The sequence below is a fragment of the Balaenoptera ricei genome, chromosome 20 (genome assembly GCF_028023285.1).
Source record: "Balaenoptera ricei isolate mBalRic1 chromosome 20, mBalRic1.hap2, whole genome shotgun sequence".
Classification (NCBI taxonomy): domain Eukaryota; kingdom Metazoa; phylum Chordata; class Mammalia; order Artiodactyla; family Balaenopteridae; genus Balaenoptera; species Balaenoptera ricei.
The window spans coordinates 39,911,817-39,937,774 of NC_082658.1; the positions used below are offsets into that span (position 1 = coordinate 39,911,817).

General features: G+C 35.2%; 1 protein-coding gene across 4 annotated transcripts in view; it reads left to right on the forward strand.

Annotated features, from left to right (window-relative positions):
* The window catches only part of INTS2 (integrator complex subunit 2), a 52,401-nt gene that overhangs the window by 20,167 nt on the left and 6,276 nt on the right, over positions 1-25,958 (forward strand). For all 4 annotated transcript variants that reach the window (XM_059907035.1, XM_059907033.1, XM_059907036.1 and 1 more), the window contains exons 13-20: positions 2,179-2,313; positions 3,463-3,639; positions 4,810-4,918; positions 15,617-15,721; positions 17,905-18,069; positions 19,109-19,310; positions 22,094-22,219; positions 25,694-25,892. In XM_059907035.1, the coding sequence (XP_059763018.1) occupies positions 2,179-2,313; positions 3,463-3,639; positions 4,810-4,918; positions 15,617-15,721; positions 17,905-18,069; positions 19,109-19,310; positions 22,094-22,219; positions 25,694-25,892 (1,218 nt within the window). The remainder of the gene's footprint in view (positions 1-2,178; positions 2,314-3,462; positions 3,640-4,809; positions 4,919-15,616; positions 15,722-17,904; positions 18,070-19,108; positions 19,311-22,093; positions 22,220-25,693; positions 25,893-25,958) is intronic.

The following is a 25,958-nucleotide window of genomic DNA, read 5'->3' on the forward strand; positions in this document are numbered from 1 at the left end:
AGCATGTAATAAATATATTTACATATTTTGGAGACTTTGAATAGATACTTAAGAATATAGTCTTAGATATTCTTGGTAGGGATCTCATATAGGGTAATCAACTGGTATTGTCAGGAGAAAAATAACAGAAACCTATTTAAACCTTTTCAGCTGTGAGGTGCATGTCTAACTAGATGATAAGCTAGAGTCTAAATTCCTTATTCTAGTATTTACCTGTTCTTATTTAGTTTCAGCACTTTTGTCCATGGGTAATCCTAATGATATTTTATTTTTCCAGTGATGGAGACTATTCTTTTTTTTTTTTTCTTTTTTTAAAATTGAATTATAGGTGATTTACAATATTGTGTTAGTTTTAGATATACAGCAAAGTGATATGGTTATACATATATATGTGTATATATCTATATTCTTTTTTTTATTCTTTTCCATTAAAGTTCATTACAATATATTGAATATAGTTTTCTGTGCTATACAGTAAATCCTTATTGTTTATCTGTTTTATATATGATACTGTGCATCTGTTAATCCCATACTCGCAATTTATCCCTCCCCGTCCTTCCCCTTTGGTAATCATAAGTTTGTTTTCTATGTCTATGAGTCTGTTTCTATTTTGTAAATAAGTTCATTTGTACTGTTTTTCAGATTCCACATATAAGTGATATCATACAATATTTTTCTTTCTCTAACTTACTTCACTTAGTATGATAATCTCTAGGTCATTCCATGTTGATAAAAATGGCATTATTTCATTCTTTTTTATGGCTGAGTAATATTCCATCACACACACACACACACACACACACACACACACACACACACACACACACCCCATTCATCTGTTGATGGACACTTAGGTCACTTCCACGTCTTGGCTATTGTAAATAGTGTTGCCATGAACATTGGGGTGCGTGTATCTTTTTGAATTAGAGTTTTTGTCTTTGATGGAAACTATGCTAAAATTTAAAATTAATTCCTGGGACTTCCTTGGTGGCGTGGTGGTTAAGAATCCGCCTGCCAATGCAGGGGACATGGGTTTGATCCCTGGTGCAGGAAGATCCCACGTGCTGCAGAGCAACTAAGCCCATGCACCACAGCTTCTGAGCCTGTGCTCTGGAGCCTGCAAGCCACAACTACTGAAGCCCGCGTGCCTAGAGCCCCTGCTCTGCAGTAAGAGAAGCCACTGCAGTGAGAAGCCCGTGCACCGCAACGAAGACCCAATGCAGCCAAAAATAAATAAATAATTTAATTAATTTAAAAAACAAATAAATAAAATTAGTTCCCAGGTTCATTTATCAATTTAAATCTCAGAATACAAAAATATGTATATCTTAAAAAATGAAATATTTGAAAATACTCATAGATCTGTAATTGTTGCTTCTTTTAGGTTAATTAATATTCTCGGGAATTCCCTGGCAGTCCAGTGGTTAGGTCTCCGCCTTTTCACTGCCAAGGGCGTGGGTTCAATCCCTGGTCAGGGAACTAAGATCATGCAAGCTGTGCGGTGCAGCCAAAAAAAAAATTCTCATTCCTGTACCAAACTCTGCCCTCTCCCCTCAATGCACATACACTCCCACATAACAGTCACACATAGGATGTAGGAGACTCATAAGTTATTTTTCATGTGTTTAGTTTGAACTAACTGGAAGACACCTTTGGGGAGGGTCTCTGAAAGACAGTTAGTGGTCTGTGCATGACACAATGAGAATAACAATAAAAATTCCTGTTTATATTTATGTGATACTTTATAAGTCACATATATTTTTCCAAAGAAATTTATTTCCCTCTCGCAAAAACCTTTTGAAGCAAGTAAGACAATACTGTCTCGTTTTGTAGATGTGAAAATAGACTCAGAAGATAAAATGACTTAGCTAAAGTCATTGAGCCCAGATTTTATGATTCCAAATTTTATATATTTTTTAATCTTACTCTAACCCCCGTCAACATATCTGTGTTCAAAAGCAAATTTTAAAATGTAGAGAACTTTACAAATACCTAAATGTATGATGCTACCTCATCACTCAAAAATAATTAAATCACGTAATAATTGGTTTTTATCATTCCTTCCTGAGGACCACATTTGTATTAAGTTTTGACAGTCTACCTGGCTAATCCTCCCTCTTTCAGAATAATTTTATATTTGGTTCTGTCATATGTATTAATACTGTTTTTCCCTTTTAGGTTGTCACAGCTCATGCAGTTCGTGTCCCTGTCACCAGCAACCTGAGTGCCAACATTACTGGATTTTTGCCTATTCATTGTATTTACCAGCTTCTGAGGAGTCGTTCCTTTACAAAGCACAAAGTATCAATAAAAGTATGACCTTACACTTATATTTCAAGCTACAACCTAAGTTAATGCTTTCTTCCCAGTTCCGTTTCAGTCTGTAGACCTTTACTGTGGGTTTCGTGTGTGAAGTGTGTCTAGTTACTAGTCGTTTATATAGTTATAGTAATTAGGCTCTCAATTTCAGATTTTTAAAGCAGTATAACTGTTCAGTTATTTACAAAATGTACACTAGTACCTTTTAATTTCTCAGTAATATCGTTTAGCTATTTCATTAAACCTTAGTAAAAATTGCCATTTCTGTACTTGGTTTTGTTCACCAAACTGAGAAAGTTGCTGGTTAGCCATGACCAGTATTTGTACATTTGTCATAAGGACATCTAACATCTAACTTGAATATATTTTTGGTATGTTTTCAATTTGTTATGTAGTTGTCTATACCAAACAGTTAAAAGGTCCTCTAAAGAAAAGGCTGAACCCCAGGAGGTAAAAGAAATCTGTTTGGACCATTTCTAAGAGGCAATTTTATTTATAAAGAACCATGAACAATATATACATTGATATATCACATTTAATTATCCTTGTTATCATGATTTAGTGAAGTTATTTTCCATCTTGATTGTACCTTCTGCTTCTTTATATTTTTAGCAATATAATAGATAAGAATTAAGAGTCCAAATGCACACCCAACATTTCTTCTTGGCCTCTATTTGTGTAGATAGTTAATCTCCCATAAATGGTTGTCAGAGTCACTTTCTTAATCTGTCTGAGGGTTTGTTGTGAAGAACTGTCCCTCTCCCTAAATCTCTTTCTGTTGTGGGGTCTTCTACAGCAACACATATGGTGCTCTAAATACAGATATAGAAGGGACTTAACAGTGTTTTCCCCACTACTTGAAAACTGATAGATTAAAAACCCAAAGTCCAAACTCAAAACTCAAACTCATCATTTTAGATTTATCTTCCACTTCACGGTATTCTCAACTTTAGGGTATAAAAGTATTTCCTATTTTTAAATCAAAGACAGCTGTGAAACTGGATAATATATTTAATAACTGTTAAAAGTTAATAGTGAGTTTCACTGATTCATAAATCATGTAAAATTATATGTGCTTTTAAAATTTTGCTTGCTTTTTCTTTTTGCCATAATTGATTTGGTGCCTGTAACCTTCTTTTTTAGGACTGGATTTATAGACAGCTCTGTGAAACCTCCACTCCACTCCATCCTCAATTACTTCCTCTGATTGACGTGTACATAAATTCTATACTTACTCCTGCATCTAAATCTAATCCAGAAGCCACAAATCAGCCAGTCACAGAACAGGAGATACTCAATATTTTCCAAGGAGTCATTGGGGTAAAATAGTGGCTTTTCTACATTTATTAGCTTATTTTTCTTTTATTCTTTGGACTGACTCCATGTTTTTTCCCTGATTATTAGAGGAGAACAACTTCTAGGTGGTTCTGAATTTAAGATGGTATTCAGTTTTCTTAGATCACTTATAAATATTAAAAGAATGGTATTAGTTCCAAGTAGTTTGTTGAATAGGCACTTTTCGAGGAATTCTTTCAAGAGCTCCATTTTCCTTTTTTTTTTTTTTGGCCGCGCTGTGCCCCTTGCATTGGGAGTATGAAGTCTTAACAACTGGACCGCCAGGGAAGTCCCAAGAGCTCCATTTTAAAGCTTAAGGAGTGCTGTGGAAGTTGTGTGTTTAACAACGGACTACATGACATTTCAACACATTTAACCAGCTTTGTTTAGTTTCCTGGGGATCTAAGATCTACCTAGATTATTAATGGAAAACTTGAAGAAAATCTTTTTTCTCCAAATATACTTAACTGTACAATATCATTTTTAGGAATTATTTTCTTCATGGTAATTTCAGATAATACTTGAGACTCCTGTAAAGCTTTTTGAGAAGCAGCCTGATGGGACTGCTGTTGCCTTTTTTTTCCTATATTCTTTTTTTTTTAAAAACAGTAACTTTTTAAAAAAATTATTTATTTTTGGCTACGTTGGGTCTTCATTGCTGCACGTGGGCTTTCTCTAGTTGCAGTGAGCGGGGGCTACTCTTCGTTGCGGTGCATGGGCTTCTCGTTGCGGTGGCTTCTCTTGTTGCTGAGCACGGGCTCTAGGGCGCGTGGGCTCAGTAGTTGTGGCACGTGGGCTCAGTAGTTGTGGTGCACGGGCTTAGTTGCTCCACGGCATGTGGGATCATCCCGGACCAGGGCTCGAACCCCTGTCCCCTGCATTGGCAGGCGGATTCTTAACCACCGTGCCACCAGGGAAGCCCCTTCCTATCTTAAAAACTGTTAAGCATGTTGCTTTTCATCTCCCAAGCCATCTCAAATTTAACTTAGACTTCAAGTTGTCTCTTTGAGTTTAATGCGAACGCAGCAACATTTCTCTCAACTTGTTTGAGCTTGGGAGCAGCAACACTGAATAATCTATTTTGAATGCTTTTGCTATCAAAGAGCACTCATGAAATTTAACAGTATTTTAAAGTATTTATAATATTACCTCCAGGGTGACAACATCCGCCTTAATCAGCGTTTCAGTATCACAGCACAGCTTTTGGTGCTTTATTATACACTGTCTTACGAAGAAGCTCTCCTAGCAAACACAAAGACTTTAGGTAAGTTGTGCGTAGGCGAATGTTTCTAGTGATAGTTCATCTTATTTGCTTATATTTTGTGACTTTCTAGGCTGCTGTATGAGAAAATAAGGTCAAATATTCTAACGAGCTCCAGCATCATTCTACAGTCTTTGCAGTGGAGGCACTGTGTACTCTGATGCATGAACACATGTATGTGTGGGCATAGAATCACCACTTAAGGCTCAGTGCTGCTTTTAGCAGCCTGAATTAATGGATAACTGAATTGTCTGTATGTTAACAATTTTAGTGACCTTACTAACTAAACGTAAATTAAGAGATAAACCTAAAGGAACTGCAACTGAAATATTTTTGCTTGATTTCAATCTGTGCCCTATTCTTCCTTCCATTAGTGTGAAGAGTAACAATCTAATCAAAGCAATAGAAAAAAACCAATAGTAGGTTTTCCTTTGCCATTGAAATTATCACCGAACTAGGCTTTCAGACTTAGCTATTTCATATAATATCAGAAGGTTAGATTTAGCATAGATGATATCAGTATAAAGTAGTATGTTTTCCTTTATTTGAAAAAGAATATTCACCTGTATTTTAGCCTTGTTAAATGTATTTAGTTCCATATTTGAAACAAAAAGAGTGTCATTAAAAAGTCGTAGGCATTGAGTATATAATGCAGGGAGAATTCTTTTAAGGGAGGTTAATTTGTCATAGCTGAGTGGTTTTACTTTTTGAAAGCTATAAATTAAAGTTACTCTTCAGTGTATGGCAGATCAGTTTCTTTTATTTTTCCGAAGTATTGTGTTTTAAGTATTCTGTGAATTTCTCAGCTGCTTTCTTTTCTGACTACAGGTGTTAGGGTTGTACAGATGATATACCACAACTGTAATTATAGTCTTTGTCATATCAGGACAAGATGGGCTAATAATAAGCATTAGGTAATAGTCTCCCACTTTTATCCACATGTAATGAATTCTGTTAAGGAATATGACACTTGTGGTTTAATGGATAGTAGGGGAATGAGTTACAAGGAGGTATTCTGGGGAGAACTCAGACCTTTAATACTGTAGCAGAGGACTAAGATACACCCTTAGTTTTCGTTTAAATTAATGTCTAGCAAAAAAAAAATCTTAATACAGAAAAGTACAGAGACTAGTGTAGCCAACTTTTGTGTATATACCATGCAGAATTAACAGGTCACTCAGAATTTTTTGGACTGGAAGAACCTTTAAAGATTATGTATCCCAGTCCCCAGTGACATGCTCAGTTCAACCCTGTGTTCGTGTGAAGCTGCTGTTCTTTATGCAATAGTCTGATGGATCTTAATTGGAAAGTTAAGGATTTTAGGTTAGGAGTACAACCCAGCCTGGATTGAGTCTTGGAAAAGGAACTGGGAGATTAGAGGAAAGTTGTTAGGTTTTTCTAAGATTCTAGGCAAAAGATGGTGGTGGTCTGGACTGGTAGCAGTGTATATGTATTTTTTTTCTTTTTTTTTTTTGTCTGCGCTGGGTCTTCACTGCTGCACGCAGGCTTTTCTCTAGTTGTGGCGAGGGGGGCTACTCTTCGTTGTGGTGCACTGGCTTCTCATTGCAGTGGCTTCTCTTGTTGCGGAGCACGGGCTCTAGGCATGCGGGCTTCAGTAGTTGTGGCATGTGGGCCCAGTAGTTGTGGTTCGCGGGCTGTAGAGCGCAGGCTCAGTAGTGGTGCAGGGGCTTAGTTGCTCTGTGGCATGTGCGATCTTCCTGGACCAGGGATCGAACCGTGTCCCCTGCATTGGCAGGCAGATTCTTAACCATTGCACCACCAGGGAAGTCCCTGTATATGTATTTTGAAGGTAGAGCTGAGAGGTTTTGCTGATGGATTCATGAGGTTTGAGAGACAGGAGCCAAGGCTGATGTGGAGGCTTTTGGCTTAACCTATAAAATGGCTATAGACTGAAATAAATGAGCAGGTCTGTGGGGGATCAGGAGCTAGTTTTGGACGTATGGAGTTTGAGATGTCTGATAGACTTTCAAGTGGGGATGTTATGGAAACAGTTGTAAATACTGGCCTAGAATTTAGGGGAGATACCAGCACTGAAGCTTTGAGATTCTTCAGCATATATATGGTATTTAAAATCATGACATTAAGTAAGATTACCAAACGGGAAGGTGTGGGAGGAGACTCAGGAGGATGTGTTGTCCTGGATGCCAAGGAAAGAATGTTTCAAAGAGGAGAGAGAGATCACCTGTGTCAAATGATGTTGATGGATCAAGTAAGGTTAGGACTCAGCTGATGACCGCATATAGCTTGCTGGAGGTCCTTTGACCTTTACAGTTTTATTAGTAAAGTTAACACTTTTTTTTAGGATGAAAGCCTGATTGTAGTGGATTCAAAAGAAAATTAGAGGAGATATACTGGAGACAGTGAGTACAGACAGTTCTTTTGAGGAATTGTAAAGAGAAGGAGAGAAATGAATGTGATAATTGGAGAGGAAAATGAGGTCAGGAGAGGACTTTTTTTTTTCTTTTCTTTTTAAGGTGAAAGAGCTAAGAGAATGTTTGTATTCTGTTGGGCGTAATCTAGTAGAGAGGGAAGGCTGATGAGAGAATCCCTGGAGGGATATCCTTGATAGGTGAGAGGAGATGGGATGTAGAAGACAAATGGAGGGATCAGCCTTTCCTTGGAGAATTTTTTCCCATAGTTCAGGAGATTTTTTTCTAGTCTAGTTTCTTATCTCCACAGGGAATAAATAATTGGAGAATATGTCACAACATGAGAGAATTTTGCTTTTCCACAGCCAAAAAAGATAAGTATTCTTCCTCAAATTTATTCCTACCTGTGAAGTTTTGTCGTAGTTTCAGTACCTTGTTAACTGGTCTGTGGTTTTGGCCTTTATATTAAACATTATCAGCAGCCACCAGGTAGCTGTAGAAGCTCAAATATGGAATTCTGACACTTGAGATAGAGCCAAGTATTAGAATATCATAGTCATTAAAAAATGTGTTTGTATATATACATCTTTTTTCACATATGCATATTTTTGATTTATTTCAAAATATTTATAATACATGTGTATATATTAATTTTAGTTAAATAGTGTACTGATCCAAAGGAATATGTGTAAGAAATGATAATATAATAAATCCCTGTGTACTAATACCCAATTAAAATATGAGCATTACCATTATATTTCCAGTTTTTATACTTAAAAGAGTGTTTCCTATTTATTACATCTGAAGACTTTATTACTAGGTAAAAGTTTATTTTTACATGCTTTTGAAGTAAAAACAATACTAATGAATATTGAACATATGAGAAACTGTTTATCTGCTCTTAAAGCAGCCAGTGGGATCCTAAACACAGTCTCACTCTTAAGTAGCTAAAAGTATTACTTGCTTAACTCTCTCCCTCAAGCTTAACTTCATTTAAAACAGGGTCTGGCTGCCTTTTCTGCTTCTGTCCCGTTTCGTGTGAAGTTTCCTTCTTTGTCAGCAGCAGAACAAGACACATACTGTGGTATTTGGGAAACTGTAATGTTTACTGCCTCTGAATTCCTGAACTTGAAGTTTTTCTTTGCACTCGATAGTTAATTATTTTCTTCCCAGAAGAAAGTTAACTCTGCCTCTATCAAAATGAAGAAACCTTTAAGCAAACATTGGCGGATGTTTTTTCTTGGCAGCTTGAAGTTTCAGTGCTGTAAAATCAAGTTTGACCAAAAAAGGTTCTAAGAGTTAAATGACTGTAGTGTAGAGTAACAGTATAAGAATCTTAAACTTATTTCATTATTTACTTAATTACTTTCATATCTTAATGCAAAAGAACTGGCTTTTAAAAATAAAAACATTTATTAAAAGCGTGTTTACTGGAGGAAATTGAGGAAGTGAAAAATGTACAAAGACCAAAGTAAAACCACCCATAATTCTGCTGCCCAGAGGTAATCACCATAGAATTTTGCTAGAAAACCCTTTAGTCTTTGCACATATGATAACTTTCACAAAGTTGGAATCATATGTTTTTAATCTACCCTTTTTAATAATACACTTTACACATTTGCCTATTTAGTAAATTTTTTTCTGAAACATGATTTTTAATAGCTATATAATATTTCTTCATAAATACGTACCATTACTTAACAAATTCCTTATTGTTGGACATTTAAATTATTTCCACATTTTGCCATTATAGAGAGTGGTGGAATGAATATCCTTAGAGCTAACTCTGTATACAGGTATACTTATTTCTGTCCTTAGGACCAAACTACTAAATCAAAGATTTTGGAATTATAAGATTTAAAAAAACAAATTGCCATATTGCTTTCCAGATAGGTTATAACATTATAGATGTTTTGTATAAGACATTTGTATAAGATGTGAGTGCCAATTTTTTTGCAGTATTGACTGTTATTTGTTTATGGTGTGTTTTAATTATAGAATTTTATAAAGAGGAAACTCTTTGAAAGCGAGGTACTAACATTATATGACTCATCACCTATCTATTCTTTTAGGACATTATTATATCACTTTTAAAATTTATGTATACCTTTAATTAATTTTGGTGTCAAGTATGGGGTGCAGATTCATTTTTTTTTTTTTTAATAATTGGTTATTTGTCAACATCACATAATGAATAACATGTCATTTTCCTATTACTTTGGAAAGTTGCTCTGATGTGTATCGAAGTTTTATTACAAACCTATGTCTGGTTTTGGGTTTTCTTTTTTATGTTCGATATTTCCAGTTCCTTTAGCCATTATTGTTCTTGTTCAATATTTCTGTCCATTCTCACATATATAATCTTTCACATGAACTTTATAATGATTTTGTCAAATTCTACAGAAGAAAATCGTATTGGGATTTTGATTAGAATTATGTTAAACATAGAGATTAATTTGGAGAGAATTTACATCTTTACAGTAGTCTTTCCAGCTAGAAATATGAAATAATTCTTTTTAAAGTCTTTTTTATTTTTATTTTTTTGGCTGTGCCATGCAGCTTGTGGGATCTTAGTTCCCCAGTTAGGGATCGAACCCAGGCCCTGGCAGTGAAACCACCGAGTCCTAACCATCGGACTACCAGAGAATTCCCTGAAATAATTTTTTCTTTTAAATTATTAAAATGTAAGATTCATGAAGGTTGATTTTTATCTGTTTTTGCTACCGTATCTAGCATTTAGAATATTACTTGAAACATAGTAACCACTTAGTAAATGTTTTTGAATGAGTGAACTTATTCAAGTTATTTTTTTATGTCAATTAAATTTTATTTTTTGTAGGTTCTGTATAATTTTTTCTTAACAAGTTATTTCTGGTTACAGGAAAGGTATTGACATTTAGTTTGGATTAGTCTCTGAATTTCTTAGAGTACCATTTAAAATTTTTTTTTAAATTTATCAAGTGAATACTTTTTCAGCAGTTATTGGGATAGTTTGGTCTATTTATATAATTTGTTGTATAATTAATATCTGTATATTTCTGGAGTGGGCTCTACTTGCTCTGGGTATGTTATTCTTTTAGCATGGTGCTAGATTTGATTTGCTTGTCTTTTTTTTTTAAAATATGATTTATTTCCATCTGTATGTAAACAAGTGAAATTGGCCTTTTTTCCCTTTTTCTTTTCATTTCTTCTTTTTTTTTTCTGGCTTTGGTATTAAGTTTACACTAATTTCACAAGTGAATTAGTTTTCCATAGGATTGTTTTAAGGATTAAAATGTCACAAAAACTAGGGGCCATGTAAATAGTATTCAAAACGTTCCCACAGTTTCGTTGAGGATGAGGTTAAAAGTTAGATTTGAGGGCTTCCCTGGTGGCACAGTGGTTGAGAATCTGCCTGCCAATGCAGGGGACACGGGTTCAAGCCCTGGTCCGGGAAGATCCCACATGCTGCGGAGCAACTGGGCCCGTGAACCACAATTACTGAGCCTGCGCGTCTGGAGCCTGTGCTCCGCAACAAGAGAGGCCGCGATAGTGAGAGGCCCGCGCACCGCGATGAAGAGTGGCCCCCGCTTGCCACAACTAGAAGAAAGCCCTTGCACAGAAACGAAGACCCAACACAGCCATAAATAAATAAATTTAAAAAAAAAAGTTAGATTTGAATCTTTGAAAGCGACACGTTGGAAGAAAATTGGAAGTGTGATAGCTCATGTTGAATATATAAAAACAATGATCTTACCATAGGCCTTTCATAATTATAGTTTAGTCTTTTACTGGAAGATTAAGTATCCTTAATGTTGTATTTCTCAGAGATGTTAAAGAGAAATAATTGCTTTAGGCAGGGCTTCATGGGCTGCTAGTTCTTTGATGGAATTATTAATATGTGAACAGGATTTTGTCTTCAGTTTCATATGTCCAGAAACTTAAATGTTGATACTTTACCCTAAGCTGATCTTGGGGACTCTAGATCTTAATAATACTGGCTAACATTTGAGTGCTTGTTATGTGCCAAACACTACTTGAAGCTCTTTACACCTGTTAACTCATGTAAACCCTCACAACAATTCTGTGAGATAGGTACTGTTGTTGTCTTTATATTACAGGTGAGAACACTGAGGCACAGGGAAGTTAAGTGACTTCCCTTAGTTGTAAGTGTTGGAACCAGGATTTGACCATCACTGGAACTTATATATATTTAATATTAATCTGTTTTTATTATTCAAAATAATCTATCTTTACTAGTGTATATTAGCATTTTGCCTAGTTATAATCAATCTATTTATCTTAATACCATTTTATATTCCATTTTTCCTCTTTAATGTTATTTTGTACAAACAATAATGTTATTTTATATCCATCAAGATGGGCCACAGAGTTGTGGTTTCAAATTGGTTTTTAGTATTGAATTTCTTTTTTCTTTTTTTTTTCTTTTCTTTTTTCACCTTGTGACGCTCTTCCCCTATTTCTTTTACCCCTCATCCCCTGCTCCTCTGGCAGCCACCAATTATTTCTCTGTATCTTTGAAGGTTTTTTGTTTTTGTTTTTTTATGATTTCACATATAAAAGAGATCATATGGTATTTGTCTTTCTCTGTCTGACTTATTTTACTTAGCGTTATGCCCTCCAGTTCTACCCATGTTGTCACAAATGGCAAAGTTTCATTCTCTTTTATGGCTGAATAACGTTCCATTGTATGTATATATATATATGTGTGTGTGCGTGTGTGTGTGTGTGTGTATCATATTTTCTTTATCCATTCATCCATTGATGGACACTTAGATTGTTTCTGTATCTTGGCTATTGTAAATAATGTGGCAGTGAACATGTGGGTATATATAATCTATTCAAGTTAGTGTTTTCATTTTCTTCAGATAAATACCTAGATGGGAAATTGCTGGATCATATGGTAGTTCTATTTTTAATTTTTCGAGTAACCTCGTACTGTTTTCTTTTTTTAAATTAATTAATTTATTTTTTATTTATTTGTTTTTGGCTGCATTGGATCTTCATTGCTGTGCGCGGGCTTTCTTTAGTTGCTGCAAGCAGGGACTACTCTTCGTTGTGGTGCGCGGGCTTCTCATTGTGGTGGCTTCTCTTGTTGTGGAGCACGGGCTGTAGGCGTACGGGCTTTAGTAGTTGCAGCATGCAGGCTCAGTAGTTGTGGCACGCGGGCCCTAGAGCGCATGGGCTTCAGTAGTTGCGGTGTGTGGGCTCAGTAGTTGTGGTGTGTGGGCTCTAGGGTGCACGGGCTTCAGTAGTTGTGGCGCACGGGCTTAGTTGTGCCACAGCATGTGGGATCTTCCCGGACCAGGAATCGAACCCATGTCCCCTGCATTGGCAGGAGGATTTTTAACCACTGCACCACCAGGGAAGTCCCTCCATACTGTTTTTTATAGTGGCTGCAGCAATTTACATTCCTACCAACAGTGCACAAGTGTTTCCTTTTGTCCTTATCTTCATCAACACATGTTTATTGTCTTTTTGATAATAGTCCTTCCAACAGGTATGAGGTGATAGCTCATTGTGGTTTTGATTTCCATTTCCCTGATGATTAGTGACGTTGAGCATCTTTTCATGTACCTGTTGTACCTCTGTGTGTCTTTTTTGGAAAAATGTCTATCCATATCTTCTGCTCATTTTTAAAAAATTTATTTATTTTTAATTTATTATTTATTTTTGGCTGCATTGGGTCTTCATTGCTGTGTGTGGGCTCTCTCTAGTTGCAGCGAGCGGGGGCTACTATTCTTTGCAGTGCATGTGCTTCTCATTGTGGTGGCTTCTCTTGTTGCGGAGCATGGGCTCTAGGCATGCGGGCTTCAGTAGTTGTGGCAGGCGGGCTCAGTAGTTGTGGCTTGCGGGCACTAGAGCGCAGGCTTGGTCGTTGTGGCACATGGGCTTTGTTGCTCCACAGCATGTGGGATCTTCCCGGACCAGGGATCAAACCGTGTCCTCTGCATTGGCAGGCGGATTCTTAACCACTGTGCCACCAGGGAAATCCCCTCTGCCCATTTTTAAATTGGATTGTTTGGTTTTTTTTGCTCTTGAGTTATTTATATATTTTGCATATTAGCCCCGTGTCAGATATATGATTTGCAAATATTTTCTCCCATTTAGTAGGTTGCCTTTTCATTTTATTGATGGTTTCCTTTGCTGTTCTGAAGCTTTGTAGTTTGAAGTAGTCCCACTTGTTTATTTTGCTTTTGTTGGTTTTGCTTTTGGTGTCAGATTCAAAAAAATCAGTCAAGACCTGTGTCCGGGAGCTTAGCACCTGTGTTTTCTTCTGAGAGTTATATGGTTTCCGGTCTTAGGCTCAAGTCTTTAATCCATTTTGAGTTCATTTTTGTGTGTGGTGTAAGATAGTGGTCTAGTTTCATCTTTTTTCATGTATTTTTATCTTCAATTGCTTTCATTAATGTCTTGTAGTTTTCAATATATAGGTCTTTCACCTCCTTGATTACATTTATTCGTAGGTGTTTTATTCTTTTTGATGCAGTTGTAAATGGGGTTGATTTCTTTTTTTTTTTTTAACATCTGTATTGGAGTATAATTGCTTTACAGTGGTGTGTTAGTTTCTGCTCTATAACAAAGTGAATCAACTATACGTATACATATATCCCCAAATGGGGTTGATTTCTTAATTTCTCTTTCTCATTGTTTGTTATTGGTGTATTAGAAACACAACAGATTTTTGTGTATTGATTTTATATCTTGCAACTTTACTGAATTTGTTTATTAATTTTAACAGGTTTTTTCTTTCTTTTTTTAAATTCTTGTTACCTTTATGGAACTTTGACATCCAGAAAAGCCTCCTCAGCCACTCATTTACCAACCAACTCTACTTCACTCTTTAGGAAATTATTTGGTTCTGGCACAAAGCCATGTACCCTAAGGTGCTCCTTAAACGCTAGCTCCCTCATCTTACTGTAGAGGTCCCATGTATTTACCTCAGCGTTTGCATGAGAGTCACTTATGTGGGCCGAAATACTTGTTGCTTTTACCACCTTTTTTTTTTTTTTTTAGTTATAACAGTTTTTTGATAGAGTCTTTAAGGTTTTCTGTATAATACCATATCTGCAAATAGTGACAGTTTTACTTCTTCCTTTTCAATCTGGATGGTGTTGGGACCAGAATTTGACTGTCACTGGAAGCTATGTTTTTTTTTAACTGTGTTTTGAGATACATTCTTACTCAGTTCATAAAAGATTTGTGTGGAAAACTGGGATGCTAATTTATTAATTTATAAGGGGGATTATATCTAACCAAGAGGTATATGGTCTGTTTAGGGAATGATTCTCAACCTTTATTCTAACACTTGCACTCATATGCTTTTTATCTTCAATAAAAATTTGTTGAGCTTTACACTGTGTAATTTGTATTTGGAAAAGAAAAAGTATATTGGAAATGCTTTTTCAAACTATGGACACCCTGGTTGAGATGCTCATATAGTTTTGTTGTGTACAAGCAGAGTACCTTGGAATGAGATGAGGGTGTCAGGCATATAGCATATGGTGGAGATGAGACAAAGAAAGATAGCATTGATTTGCAAGGACCTTTACTCTGTGGAATCTGGGAATCCATGGAAGGTTTCTGAGCATGGAGCCAGAGACATGTGATCTGGCCAAATCTCAATTTAAATAAGAGGACTATGGCAGCAGTGTGAAGGATGGATCAAAGACCAGAGAAATTGGAGTCTGGGAAATTGAGCCGTAATAGTTATTTAAATAAATGATGAGTAGGCACTGATTTAGGATAGCAGAAAAAGAACAGAAATTAAGATGGATTTGTTTAAAAAAAAAAAGCATGTACTTGTTAGTTGAAGGTAGAAGTTGTGACAGAAGGAGGTCATTCATATTTCCCAACTTTCATCAAAAAGAGTCACCACTAATACATAATATGATTAAATTAAGACTATTGGCATCATGAAGCTTTAAGCCGTGCTGGCATAACTGCATTTGGTCTTCCTAATTAGATTTGGGAGAGTCTTGACTGACTTCTCAGCTTTGGGTGTTTTTTTTGTTGTTGTTGTTGTTTTCTAGTGCAGGGCACTTCTGCAGGTGGCTTCTCTCACTCATGATTTTTCTTCCCCCTAGTTTCAGTTTCGGGGCATTTTCCGAGATATTGCCCTTAAGTATGTTCTTGCTCGTCCTGTGTATTCATTATTTTGGTAGTGATTCTTCATCTTTTATGAACTATATTCACAGATTAAGTGAATTAAAAGTAATTTGACATTGTGTTTGTTCCCATTTGTGTTGAAGGTTAAAATTTCTATTGTTTCTGACACTGTATCTTACATTTTTTAATCTTTGACTGACAGCTGCCATGCAAAGAAAGCCCAAATCATATTCGTCTTCTTTAATGGATCAGATTCCCATCAAATTTCTTATTCGACAGGCTCAAGGACTGCAGCAGGAGTTGGGAGGTATTTGTTTTATTTGCTTTTTGGTGCTAACGTTTATTGTTAAAAAGTACCTACCGTTTATGATGTTATAAAGTGTAATAGGTGCTCAATGTTTAAAGCCCAATTCAAGAGTGAAATTCCTCTTTACCTCCCTTGCTGTCTTATTCCCTGCAAACCACTCCTCACCCCCAAGGCCCTAGTTTCATTTTGGTGTGTAATTTCAGATATTCCTTTCTATAGGGTGAACCATATGAAATTGCAGGTATTCAACTATTTTTGACCTCCAAAAATGCAGTTTCATATGGTTGAAGCTAATAGATACACACACAAGTAAAAAATTCTTCTTTTAAACTTTAAATGGTATTATACTCTATCTCTTCTGAGATTTGCTTTTTTCTCTGAGTCTTGGAAATCTTATCATGTCACTTCATCTAGATCTACCTTATTGTTTTTAATTGCTCCATAACATTCCTTAGCGTGGAATTACTATAATATTTTTACTGTAAAACTGTCAAATAGAAATATAGTACTATTTTTTGAAATTCAAATTTTTTCTTAAATTAACACCTTTTTATAATGTTTGAATGTGTGGGTTGTTTGTTTTTTTCTTTTTGGTTTTTTTTTTGAAGTTGGGAATTTTCTTTTTCTGTCTTTGTTACAGTTGGTTTCCAGGATGGACGTGAGCTTGCTTTCGTCATCTTTAGCCAGATGTCTGCATTTATTTATTATATCTTTGCATTATCTCTTTCTAGAGAAATGATGTTATATTTGGCAGCTTTTGGCAACTAACCTGTTTTATTGAAGAGATTATGAAGTGTAGATTAATTTGCACTATTGTAAGCAGTCATCTTTGTGACTGTTTTGGGATAGTCTTGACTACACATATACTTGTGCATTAAATTTAATACCACTTTTGATTGTTACAGTGCCTTTTCAAACAGAAACATTTATTTTAAGCAGTTTCTATGAGAAAGGAAACAGATACTTATCCCTCTTGGGACTAAGCAGTGGTTTGATTTGATCTAAGTTGCATAATAAGGGGTTGATTGGATCTAACGTACTTTTATTACTACTGATACTCTTACTGCTAACTCTTGCAACTTTGGAGATGATGATGATAATTGTTTAGTAGCAGCAGCATTTATTAGGTAAATAACATAGTGGCGCGTCATATATCTAAATAGGCATTTTTATAGTATCATCATTTATTTTCTCATTATTAATATTACACAGTAATAATAATGAGTATTCTAACTATGCTGTAAGCAAAAGATTAGAAACAAGACTTAGATTTAGTCAAAGGAGGGTTTCCCTGTCCTTTTGAGCTTCCTTAACCCTTCTTAAAAGAAGACAAATGCACCCCCTTGTGGGTATCGTCAGTACTGCTTGGGTTGGCTGACATAGCTGTGTGACTTTGGGAACGTTAATAAATATCTTTCAGCCTGTTTCCTTATAGTAGAATGGAGACAACATTGCTTACCTTGTAGGAATGTTAGGGTGAAATGAGGAAATGCACATAAAGTGTACATTTAGGTACTCAAGTTGGGCAACTTTAATTTCACTCATCTATAGCAATGATTCTCAGCTGGGTTGGAGGAGAGGACATGTTCTCCTGTAGAAGCCTATCAGAATTTCTTCTTTTAAAATCTTTTAAAACTTGTATTTATTTATGTTTTGGCCGCGCTGCTCGGCATGCGGGATCCTAGTTCCCCTACCGGGGATCAAACCCGTGGCCCCTGCAGTGGAAGTGCGGCATCCTAACTACTGGACTGCCAGGGAATTACCAAGCCTATCAGAATTTCTGAGTGAGGCCTTTTTCAAACCATATATGATCTCCCCGAAATGAACATTCTTTTCCCTTCTCTTTTTCTCCTCCCCACTCAACTCTTGAACTACTGCTATGTCAAACAAATTTTCCTGATGGGAGACTTTTATGCTGGGATAGGGTGGAAGAAAGCTTGAGAACTTTTGACAAAAGTAGTGGCTTCCAGCTTCCTGTGCATCAGTTCACTTGGCGATCTTTAAGCAGATTCCCTGGCTGAACTACTGAACAGAAGTTCTTAAGCTGTAGTATGCATGCATAAGAAGGGCAGATTCCTTTGGCTTGCTGTAAATGAAAGGGAGAAGAGAGAGGGGAAAGAAGAGAGAGAAGATTTTGATGTTTAAGAATGAAGAATCCAATTGACTTCTTGTAAATTTTCAAGGGTTGCATTCTGCTTTACTTCGTCTCCTTGCAACTAACTACCCACATTTATGCATTGTGGATGACTGGATCTGTGAAGAAGAAATCACAGGGACTGATGCCCTGTTAAGACGAATGCTCCTGACTAGCAATGCCAAAAACCACTCTCCTAAACAACTTCAAGAAGGTATAATAAATTGGTATGCCTTTTACCCCTTTAGTGGTACACAGAGGTGTTAGGCCTGTGGAAATCTTAAAATCATAAAATCATGCAGAATTTTCCTGGAGATATAACAGGGTTTTGGTGAACATAAAGTAATTCTCTTTGAGTTTAAGGATTTTTTACCATTTTTTTCTGACATGCTTGCATCTGTTTCCTCATAGGTTCTACGTTATATCACTAAACAGGTCATGTGGTTTTAGGAAAGTCCTGAAACTGGTCAGAAATAAGTGCCGTGGAATAGAACAATGTATCTGCTGTTAATGGATAATAAGCTAGATCAGCACTTTCAAATAGAAATATGATGTGAGCCACAATACAATTTTAAACTTTCTATATATTGCCACATTAAAAAAGTAAAAAAAAAAGGCAAAATTAAATAATTATTTTGTATAACCCAGTATATCTAATATATTATGATTTCATCATGCAATCAATATAAAAAGACTGTTAGATATTTTACTGTTTTTTCAAACTAAGTCTATGTATTTTATACTTACAGCACGTCTCATTTTGGACTAGCTGCCTTTCGAGTGCTCAGTAGCCAGAAGTGGTTAGTGACTGTTCTATTGAAGGAGCACGATTCTAGCTATTTTTTACTAACAGCTGCTTACAGCCCATAAAGGGCCACCCGAAGGAAGGTGTCAAGAAGTTTGAATTTTTCAAATGAATGTTAATACCAAGAGCAATAGTTCGGTATATTTTCATGTTTCAGTTAATTTTTTAAATCAGTGTGAATCATTGTCTTTGGGTCACTCTCACTAATGTGATTTTTAAAATGAGATATTTTTTGTTCTTTATGAAATAACTGCAACTTAACATGAATTTTTCTTAAGGGCCTAATTTTAAGTATACCCACAACTATGGCTAGAATGGAAAGTTTTACTTTTTTTAGAGCAATACTGTTTTCTTGATTTGTTTCGCCTATAGAGTGATAGAGCAATATTACTTCCTATTTGGTAAGCTGTATAGTATTTAGATTATGACTGTGAAGTTTTCCTTTTAGCATTTTCAGCTGTCCCAGTAAGTCACACACAAGTGATGCAGATTCTAGAACACTTGACTCTACTCTCTGCCAGTGAACTTATACCATATGCAGAAGTATTAACATCCAATATGAATCAGCTGTTGAATTCAGGGGTTCCAAGGCGAATTCTTCAAACGGTCAATAAGCTATGGATGGTTCTTAATACTGTGATGCCTAGAAGGTAATTTCAGTGTATTGTTGCATGTAATAGATAAGTGTATAGCAGTGATTGTATACAATAACTTAAACTTAAATGTTGAAAAAAATTGTTAAAAACTTTTTGACAATATAAATCCTTTCTGAAGACCACTAATTAAAGAGTTGTTATAACTTTAAGGAAAAGAATAAACTCTATCTTAATAAACAGAGAGAAACCTTCAAGTATTTCCAACTTGAGAAAGTTCTTTAAAAGGGAGTTCTCATGTAGAGTCATCTGTGGCTAATTGTGATTTAGATTACCATTGTGTCTTGCATCATTGCAGTGGCTCCAAATTTTGCGGTACATTAAAATCACCTGGAGAGCTTTTAAAACTCCTGATCCCCAAGTTGTAACCCATGCCAGTTAAATCAGAGTGGAACGCTGGATTCAGTATTTTGTCTTTAGTCAGATGGGTCGCTGCTGTTCCATAGACTGCATCAAGAACACTTGGTCTGCTCTAGGAACAAATGCTGGGCTGGACTTACCTGAGATTCTGATTCAGTAGGTCTGGGAATATTTATACTTTTTAAGTTTGATTTTTACTTATATCAAATTAATAAATGCACGTAAGTTAAATAGTGTATAAGGTCTTCCCCCACCTTCCCATTTTAGACTATTGATCCTCAGAGACAATTATTCTCAGCTCCTTTATCTTTTAATTCTGGCATTTATGTCCCACCATGTATCTCAATCATATGCTTATAATTACTATGATTTCCTGACTTTCCAATTATCTTTTGACTTCCTACAAAATCCTTCATACAAGATGAAGGTTTAGCACTCTTACTTGCTTCCCCTGTGAGTCCCTCTTCTTCCATATATTCTCCCTTCCTCCATTTCTCCCAACACAGTTATATCAGAATTTTGGGTTAAAGAAATATTCAGTGTGCATATTATTATGACTACATAAGTGTTTTTTATAGTTGATATATATGTTATCCTTTGATTACAATTTCTCTCTTAAACAACTGCCCTCCTTCATACCCCACATACAAACCCTGAGTTGTTTGCCTCTTTTCCATTTGTTCAGGTTTTTTTTTTTTTTTTTTGGTATCAGTAACCAATTCACTCTCAAACTCTATTATTGAGTGGAAATTTACATTAGTTAGTCGTTAACACATCAGGTAACATTTTTCCTTGGAAACCTTCCTTTCAGATCTTTCCACCCTTATGCTTCAATCTGGGACACTCACAGTAGCCATCTGGAATGGCTTTGTCTCTTGGTTTGAGTCCATGTTTTTCTCTTTCTTGATTTAGTTCCTTATTTCAGTTAGTGGAACTAATGCTCAAGTTGCTTCCTGGGAAAGGTGTTTGGGAAATTTTTTTTTTTTTTTTTTTTTTGAGGCTTTCATATGTGAAAAGGTTTTTATTCTTCCCCTCACATGTGATTGATATTAGGCTAGGTGTAGAATTCTAGCTTATTTTTCCTCTTAGTAATTTGAAAGCTTTATTCTATTGAAGTAATTAGAGCTTTCCTGATTGCTTTTGAGTAATCTAATCTTATACCAATTCCCAATCCTTTGTATGTGACCACTGTTTTTTCTCTTAAAGGTTTTAGGTTCTTTTTCATTGTTTCTGAAATTTCATGATGATACATTTTGGTTTGGGTCTTTTTTAATTCATGGTGCTGGGCACTTGGTTGGCCTTTTTTTTTGTCAGGGGACTAATGCTGATGTCTTCACTTCTAGGACAGTTTCTTGTATTTTTTTTTTTTTTTTCTGCAATAATTTCTTTCCCTCTGTTTTCTGGAATTTTTTGCAATTTGGATTTTAAACCTCTTGAACTTACTCTGATTTTCTCCTTTTTTCTCTATTTTTAAATTTCTCTTTTATGTACATTTTCTGGATATTTCCTCTATGATATCTTCTGATCTTTCCTTTGAATTTAAAATATTTCTGTTATAATCTTAATTTCTAAGAGCTCTTTCTTATCTGAGAATCTATAAATGCCTCCTATTCTTGTTTCATATACGAAATATTCTGTCCTTTAAGGAAATTAATTATAGGTTTAAGAATGTTTTTTTCTTCTCATCTCTATATTCTCTGTTTCTTTGGCATTCCTTTCTTTCTGTTTGTATATTTTAATCTTTTTCAAAGTAGAAACTTTCTTTAAATGTCTGATGATTGTTGGCTATCCACTCATTGAAGAGTGGGCAAGCTGTGTGTGTGAGGTGGAGCTGGTGGACTCCTGGGCTTCGCTGTAAGAGGTCAGACACCCTACATACTGGCATATTCTTCAGTAATTCTGATGTGTAGTCAGGTTAGTAACCACTTTTATAGTCTATTGATGTTTAATCTCAAAGTGGCATCTCGTATTTAGATTCTATGATGATAAATGTAGAACAGTAATTTATGGGGCCAGTTACAGTTTCAAAGTGCTTTGGTGGATATCATTTCATTTACAGGTATTATATTCATATTTTACAGAGGAGGAAACAGTTCAGAGAGGCTCCATGACTTACACAGAGTCATATAGCAAGTATGGTATAACTGAGGTTTTAATTCAGATTCTGATTTTATATGCCATGATTATTCCCTTACAACTGTGAAGATTTTTGAAACTACTTTTATTGTTTTATCTTCATTTGTTTTAGAAACATAATAATAGGTTAGATTTCTGTAGTTTTAATTTTTCCAAGTTCATTTACACCTGTTCTCTAATTTTTTTCCTGACTATATTGTTCTAAGATAAAAGGAACTGGATGGTGGCTACAGGTTTCAATTATGGTATAGCTATTTTTGAACATATGATTATTTTCTCATCAGGCTGTGGGTAATGACAGTTAATGCACTTCAACCGTCAATAAAGTTTGTACGACAGCAGAAGTATACTCAGAATGATCTGATGATAGATCCTCTCATTGTGCTAAGATGTGACCAGAGGGTGTACAGGTATGTGTCATTTGAGTTCGTTTTTACTATAGAGTTATGCTTTGGAGAGTCAAAGGAAATTGAAAAAATTCAGTTTAAACTTATATCTTCGTGTTCTTGCAGGTAACTTGGCAGTATGACCTGTGAGGTTTTTGGGTTTTTTTTGGTTGTCTATATTCATGAACTTCAGTTTAATATGTGGTTAATAAACCTAGCCTTAACAAAATGCCATCTTTGGTTTTGGCAGCCCTCAATAGTGGGCTATTCTTTCTCTCAGAGTCAAGATAGTGAAAAATGATACTATTTCTCGTAGCATTGTTGAAAAAAGCTTTTAAAAAACTGGTTTATTATGAATCATTACATGCATTAAAATTGTGATCTTTTTGGAATCCTTAATTGTGATGTTAGCTTTATTGATTCCACATTTGTCTATACTTCCTTGCCAATTGCTTAACTTAATCAGTTGCTTTGAAGTAGCTTCACCTCAAGAGGTGGGATTAATTAATTCACATCATTAATATTTGAATTTCTAGTTGCTAAGCTAAATAGTAACAAAGATATACAAGTTGAGGGGTCTGCCTTTAAAGTGATTATCACTTGTATCGGGAAATAAGATAAATACCTGAAAAGTTAGATAATATGGTCATGTGCAGATGAATGGTACAGTAAATGAATGGTGTTAAAAGTTTCAGGAGGAAGTGAGACTTGAGTAGTATTTTGAAGTATAGAAATAGGGTTTAGATGAACAGATACTGTAACGATGGGGCGTAAGAGGTCAAGGAAGGTATTGTGAGGAAAAGAATAGTGTGAGCAAAAGTGTAAAAGCAAGAGTGAAAAAGGCTTGAGTGGAAGGCTTAGTTTTTGAGAACACACTTTAGAGTTGGAATGTTAGGTTAAGGTCAGGCTATGGAGGGCCTTGAATGTTAGGCTGAAGAGGTCATTTAGGTGGTAACTTACGAAGAGACAGTTCACACAAGATAGTTCAGAGGGGAAAGAAACTGGAGTAAAGAAGAGTAACTAGGATACAGTAATATACTCATCTGTCTTTAACCCTGGGGATGAAATTCTTGAAGTGGCAAAATCTGCATAATCAGCCAAATATGGTTTGGTGAGATCAAGGTCTCAGAGGGAAGAGGAATCAGAAGAATAAACAGTATAAATGACATTAAGTATCTATTTAATAAAAAGAAAACAACAGTAAATAACACTTCTAGAGAAGAGCGATTTCTAAAACAATTTATCAGTGTTAAAAATCCACTTAAGTAGGTAATCTTTCACCTAAATCACCCGCAGTTGTTCAGGAGGCTGTTAAATTATGGTATCATAATGTATGAAATGTTTTTGTAGCCTAGATCTTTCACTTAACAACTTGTGAACCTTTTCTCATGTTAATAGATATTCTTATGTTAATTGGCTACATAGTAGTCCACATAGATATGCTATGCTTAATTCAGTTCCCTATTGTTGGATATTTTGTTTATTTCCATTTTTTGTTATTATTGATAGTGCTGTGGTAACTATTGTGTACTGAGTATTTCCTTAGAAATGATTCTTAAAAATGGAATTATTGAGGCAAAAGGAACATGCTCATTTTTAAGTCTTTTGATTCATGTTTTCATTCTGCCACTCAGAATGGCTGAACCTGTTTACATTCCTATAGTGATGTTTGATGTTGTACACTTTCCTACACTGTTGTATATAATTTTTCCAATTTGATAAGTGAAAAATCGATTCCCATTTTAATTTATATTTTTCTTAGATTGAATATTTTAATATACTTATTGGCTATTGGTATTTCTTCTTTACATTTAGCCTAGTTTTTATTAGAATGTTTACCTTTTTTGATTTAAAGAGCTCTTTATGTATAAAGGATATCAGCTCTTTGTATATAGAGTGCAGTTTTTTCTTTTATTGTTCTATTGTTTTGCCTTTAATTTTGTTCATTTTTTAAAATTTGATTTTTTCTAAGTGATCATTTAGGTGGTTTTTAAAAATGTCAAACAATATGAAAAGATATGACATTTTGGATTTGCTTTGAACTAACCAGTGGTGATGGTGGGAAAGTGGATGGTGGGGTATGGGTGAAATAAGACTAGCGATGTGTCGATAACTGTTGCTGCTGGGTGATGAGTTCTTAGAGGTTCATTATAATATTCCCTTTTTTATGTGTGCATGAAAGTTTTCATTATATACATTAATAAGTGCACAAACAAGAAGATTAACAAGGAAAAGGTGTACAGTGAAAAGTCTTGTTCTCTCATATCTACCCTGCTGCCATTTTTAAAGCAAAGTTTCTCTTTGAACTATTGACCAATCCCAGTTCCATCTCCAGAGGAAACTTTATTGTCATATGTAGCTTCACTTTCTGTGTATTTACAAATTTATAAACAAATATTTACTTTTTTGTTTTGGGTGGTGTTAAAAAAACGTTAAGTGGTTTTTGGTAGGCTCTATTTTGTTTTTTTTTTTTTAAAAACTTACCATTCTCAACATGTTTTCCATATAAGTATGCATAGTTCCATCTCATTGTTTTAACTGCTACATGGTATTCCATATATACAGGCCTCTACAAACTCTGATTCAGAATGTCTGGTGGAGTTTAGGATTTTTTTTTTTTTTTTAAATAAATACTCCAGGTGATTCTTATCTTCAGTTTTGGGAATATTGCCATGGTTTATTTAACCATTGACATGTTTTTTTTTCCACTATTAATACATGCATGTTTACTATAGAAAATTTGAACATTTCAGAAAAAGTATTGACATTTCCAGTGTTTCACAGTTAAAACCAAAGCTGTACTGCCTGTTTATGCGCACATACTCAGTCTGTGATAGGCTGGGAAGTGGCATTGTCCGGTTTTTCTAAGGGCTTGGCTTTTAATATTTTAGTGGTTACTGATTTATCTTTTTTGGTTTCCTTTTTTACATTTAATTCTTATATCTATTATCATTTAAATTTAATTTATAACAATTTTTGAGGAATGAATAACTGTATTCATTTTTTGTTTTGTTTTGTTTTGACTGTGCTGTGGGGCATGCAGGATCTTAGTTCCCTGACCAGGGATCGAAACCCATGCCCCCTGCATTGGGAGAGTGGAGTCTTAACCACTGGACCACCAGGGAAGTCCCTAGACTATTTGTCTTTGAGGACAGCTGCCTTGCAGGCTCATATCTAAGAGATTTAATGGTAGTGCCATTTTTTTGTAAAAAGGAATGCCTTTTTTCTAGGGTGTGTATTATATTTGATTTTAGTTGATAAGATGAAATAAATAATACTATTCATACAGTCTTGAAATACAGAGAATTATATATATATTAAGCTTTCATTTTTGAGAATGAATATTTTGGTGGGAAAAGTGTTACTTTTCTACTCTTTCAATGTTTTCAGGTACTGTTCAGGTTTTTCTAATTATTCAAATTGATTGACCATGTTCTGACTAATTTATAAATTTATATTTTTTCTCATGTATTTTTCTTTTCTTCTTTCTGTGTTTAGATGCCCCCCACTGATGGATATTACTCTACATATGTTGAATGGATATCTTCTGGCATCCAAAGCCTACCTTAGTGCTCATCTGAAGGAAACAGCAGAGCAAGATAGGCTTTCTCAGAATAATACAATAGGTTTAGTTGGACAGACTGATGGCCCAGAAGTTACCAGAGAGGAATTGAAAAATGCATTACTGGCTGCTCAGGTAATAAAGTAAAATTTAGTCAAAAAGGCCAAGGGCTTCCCTGTTAATATAATCAGTTAAATAGAT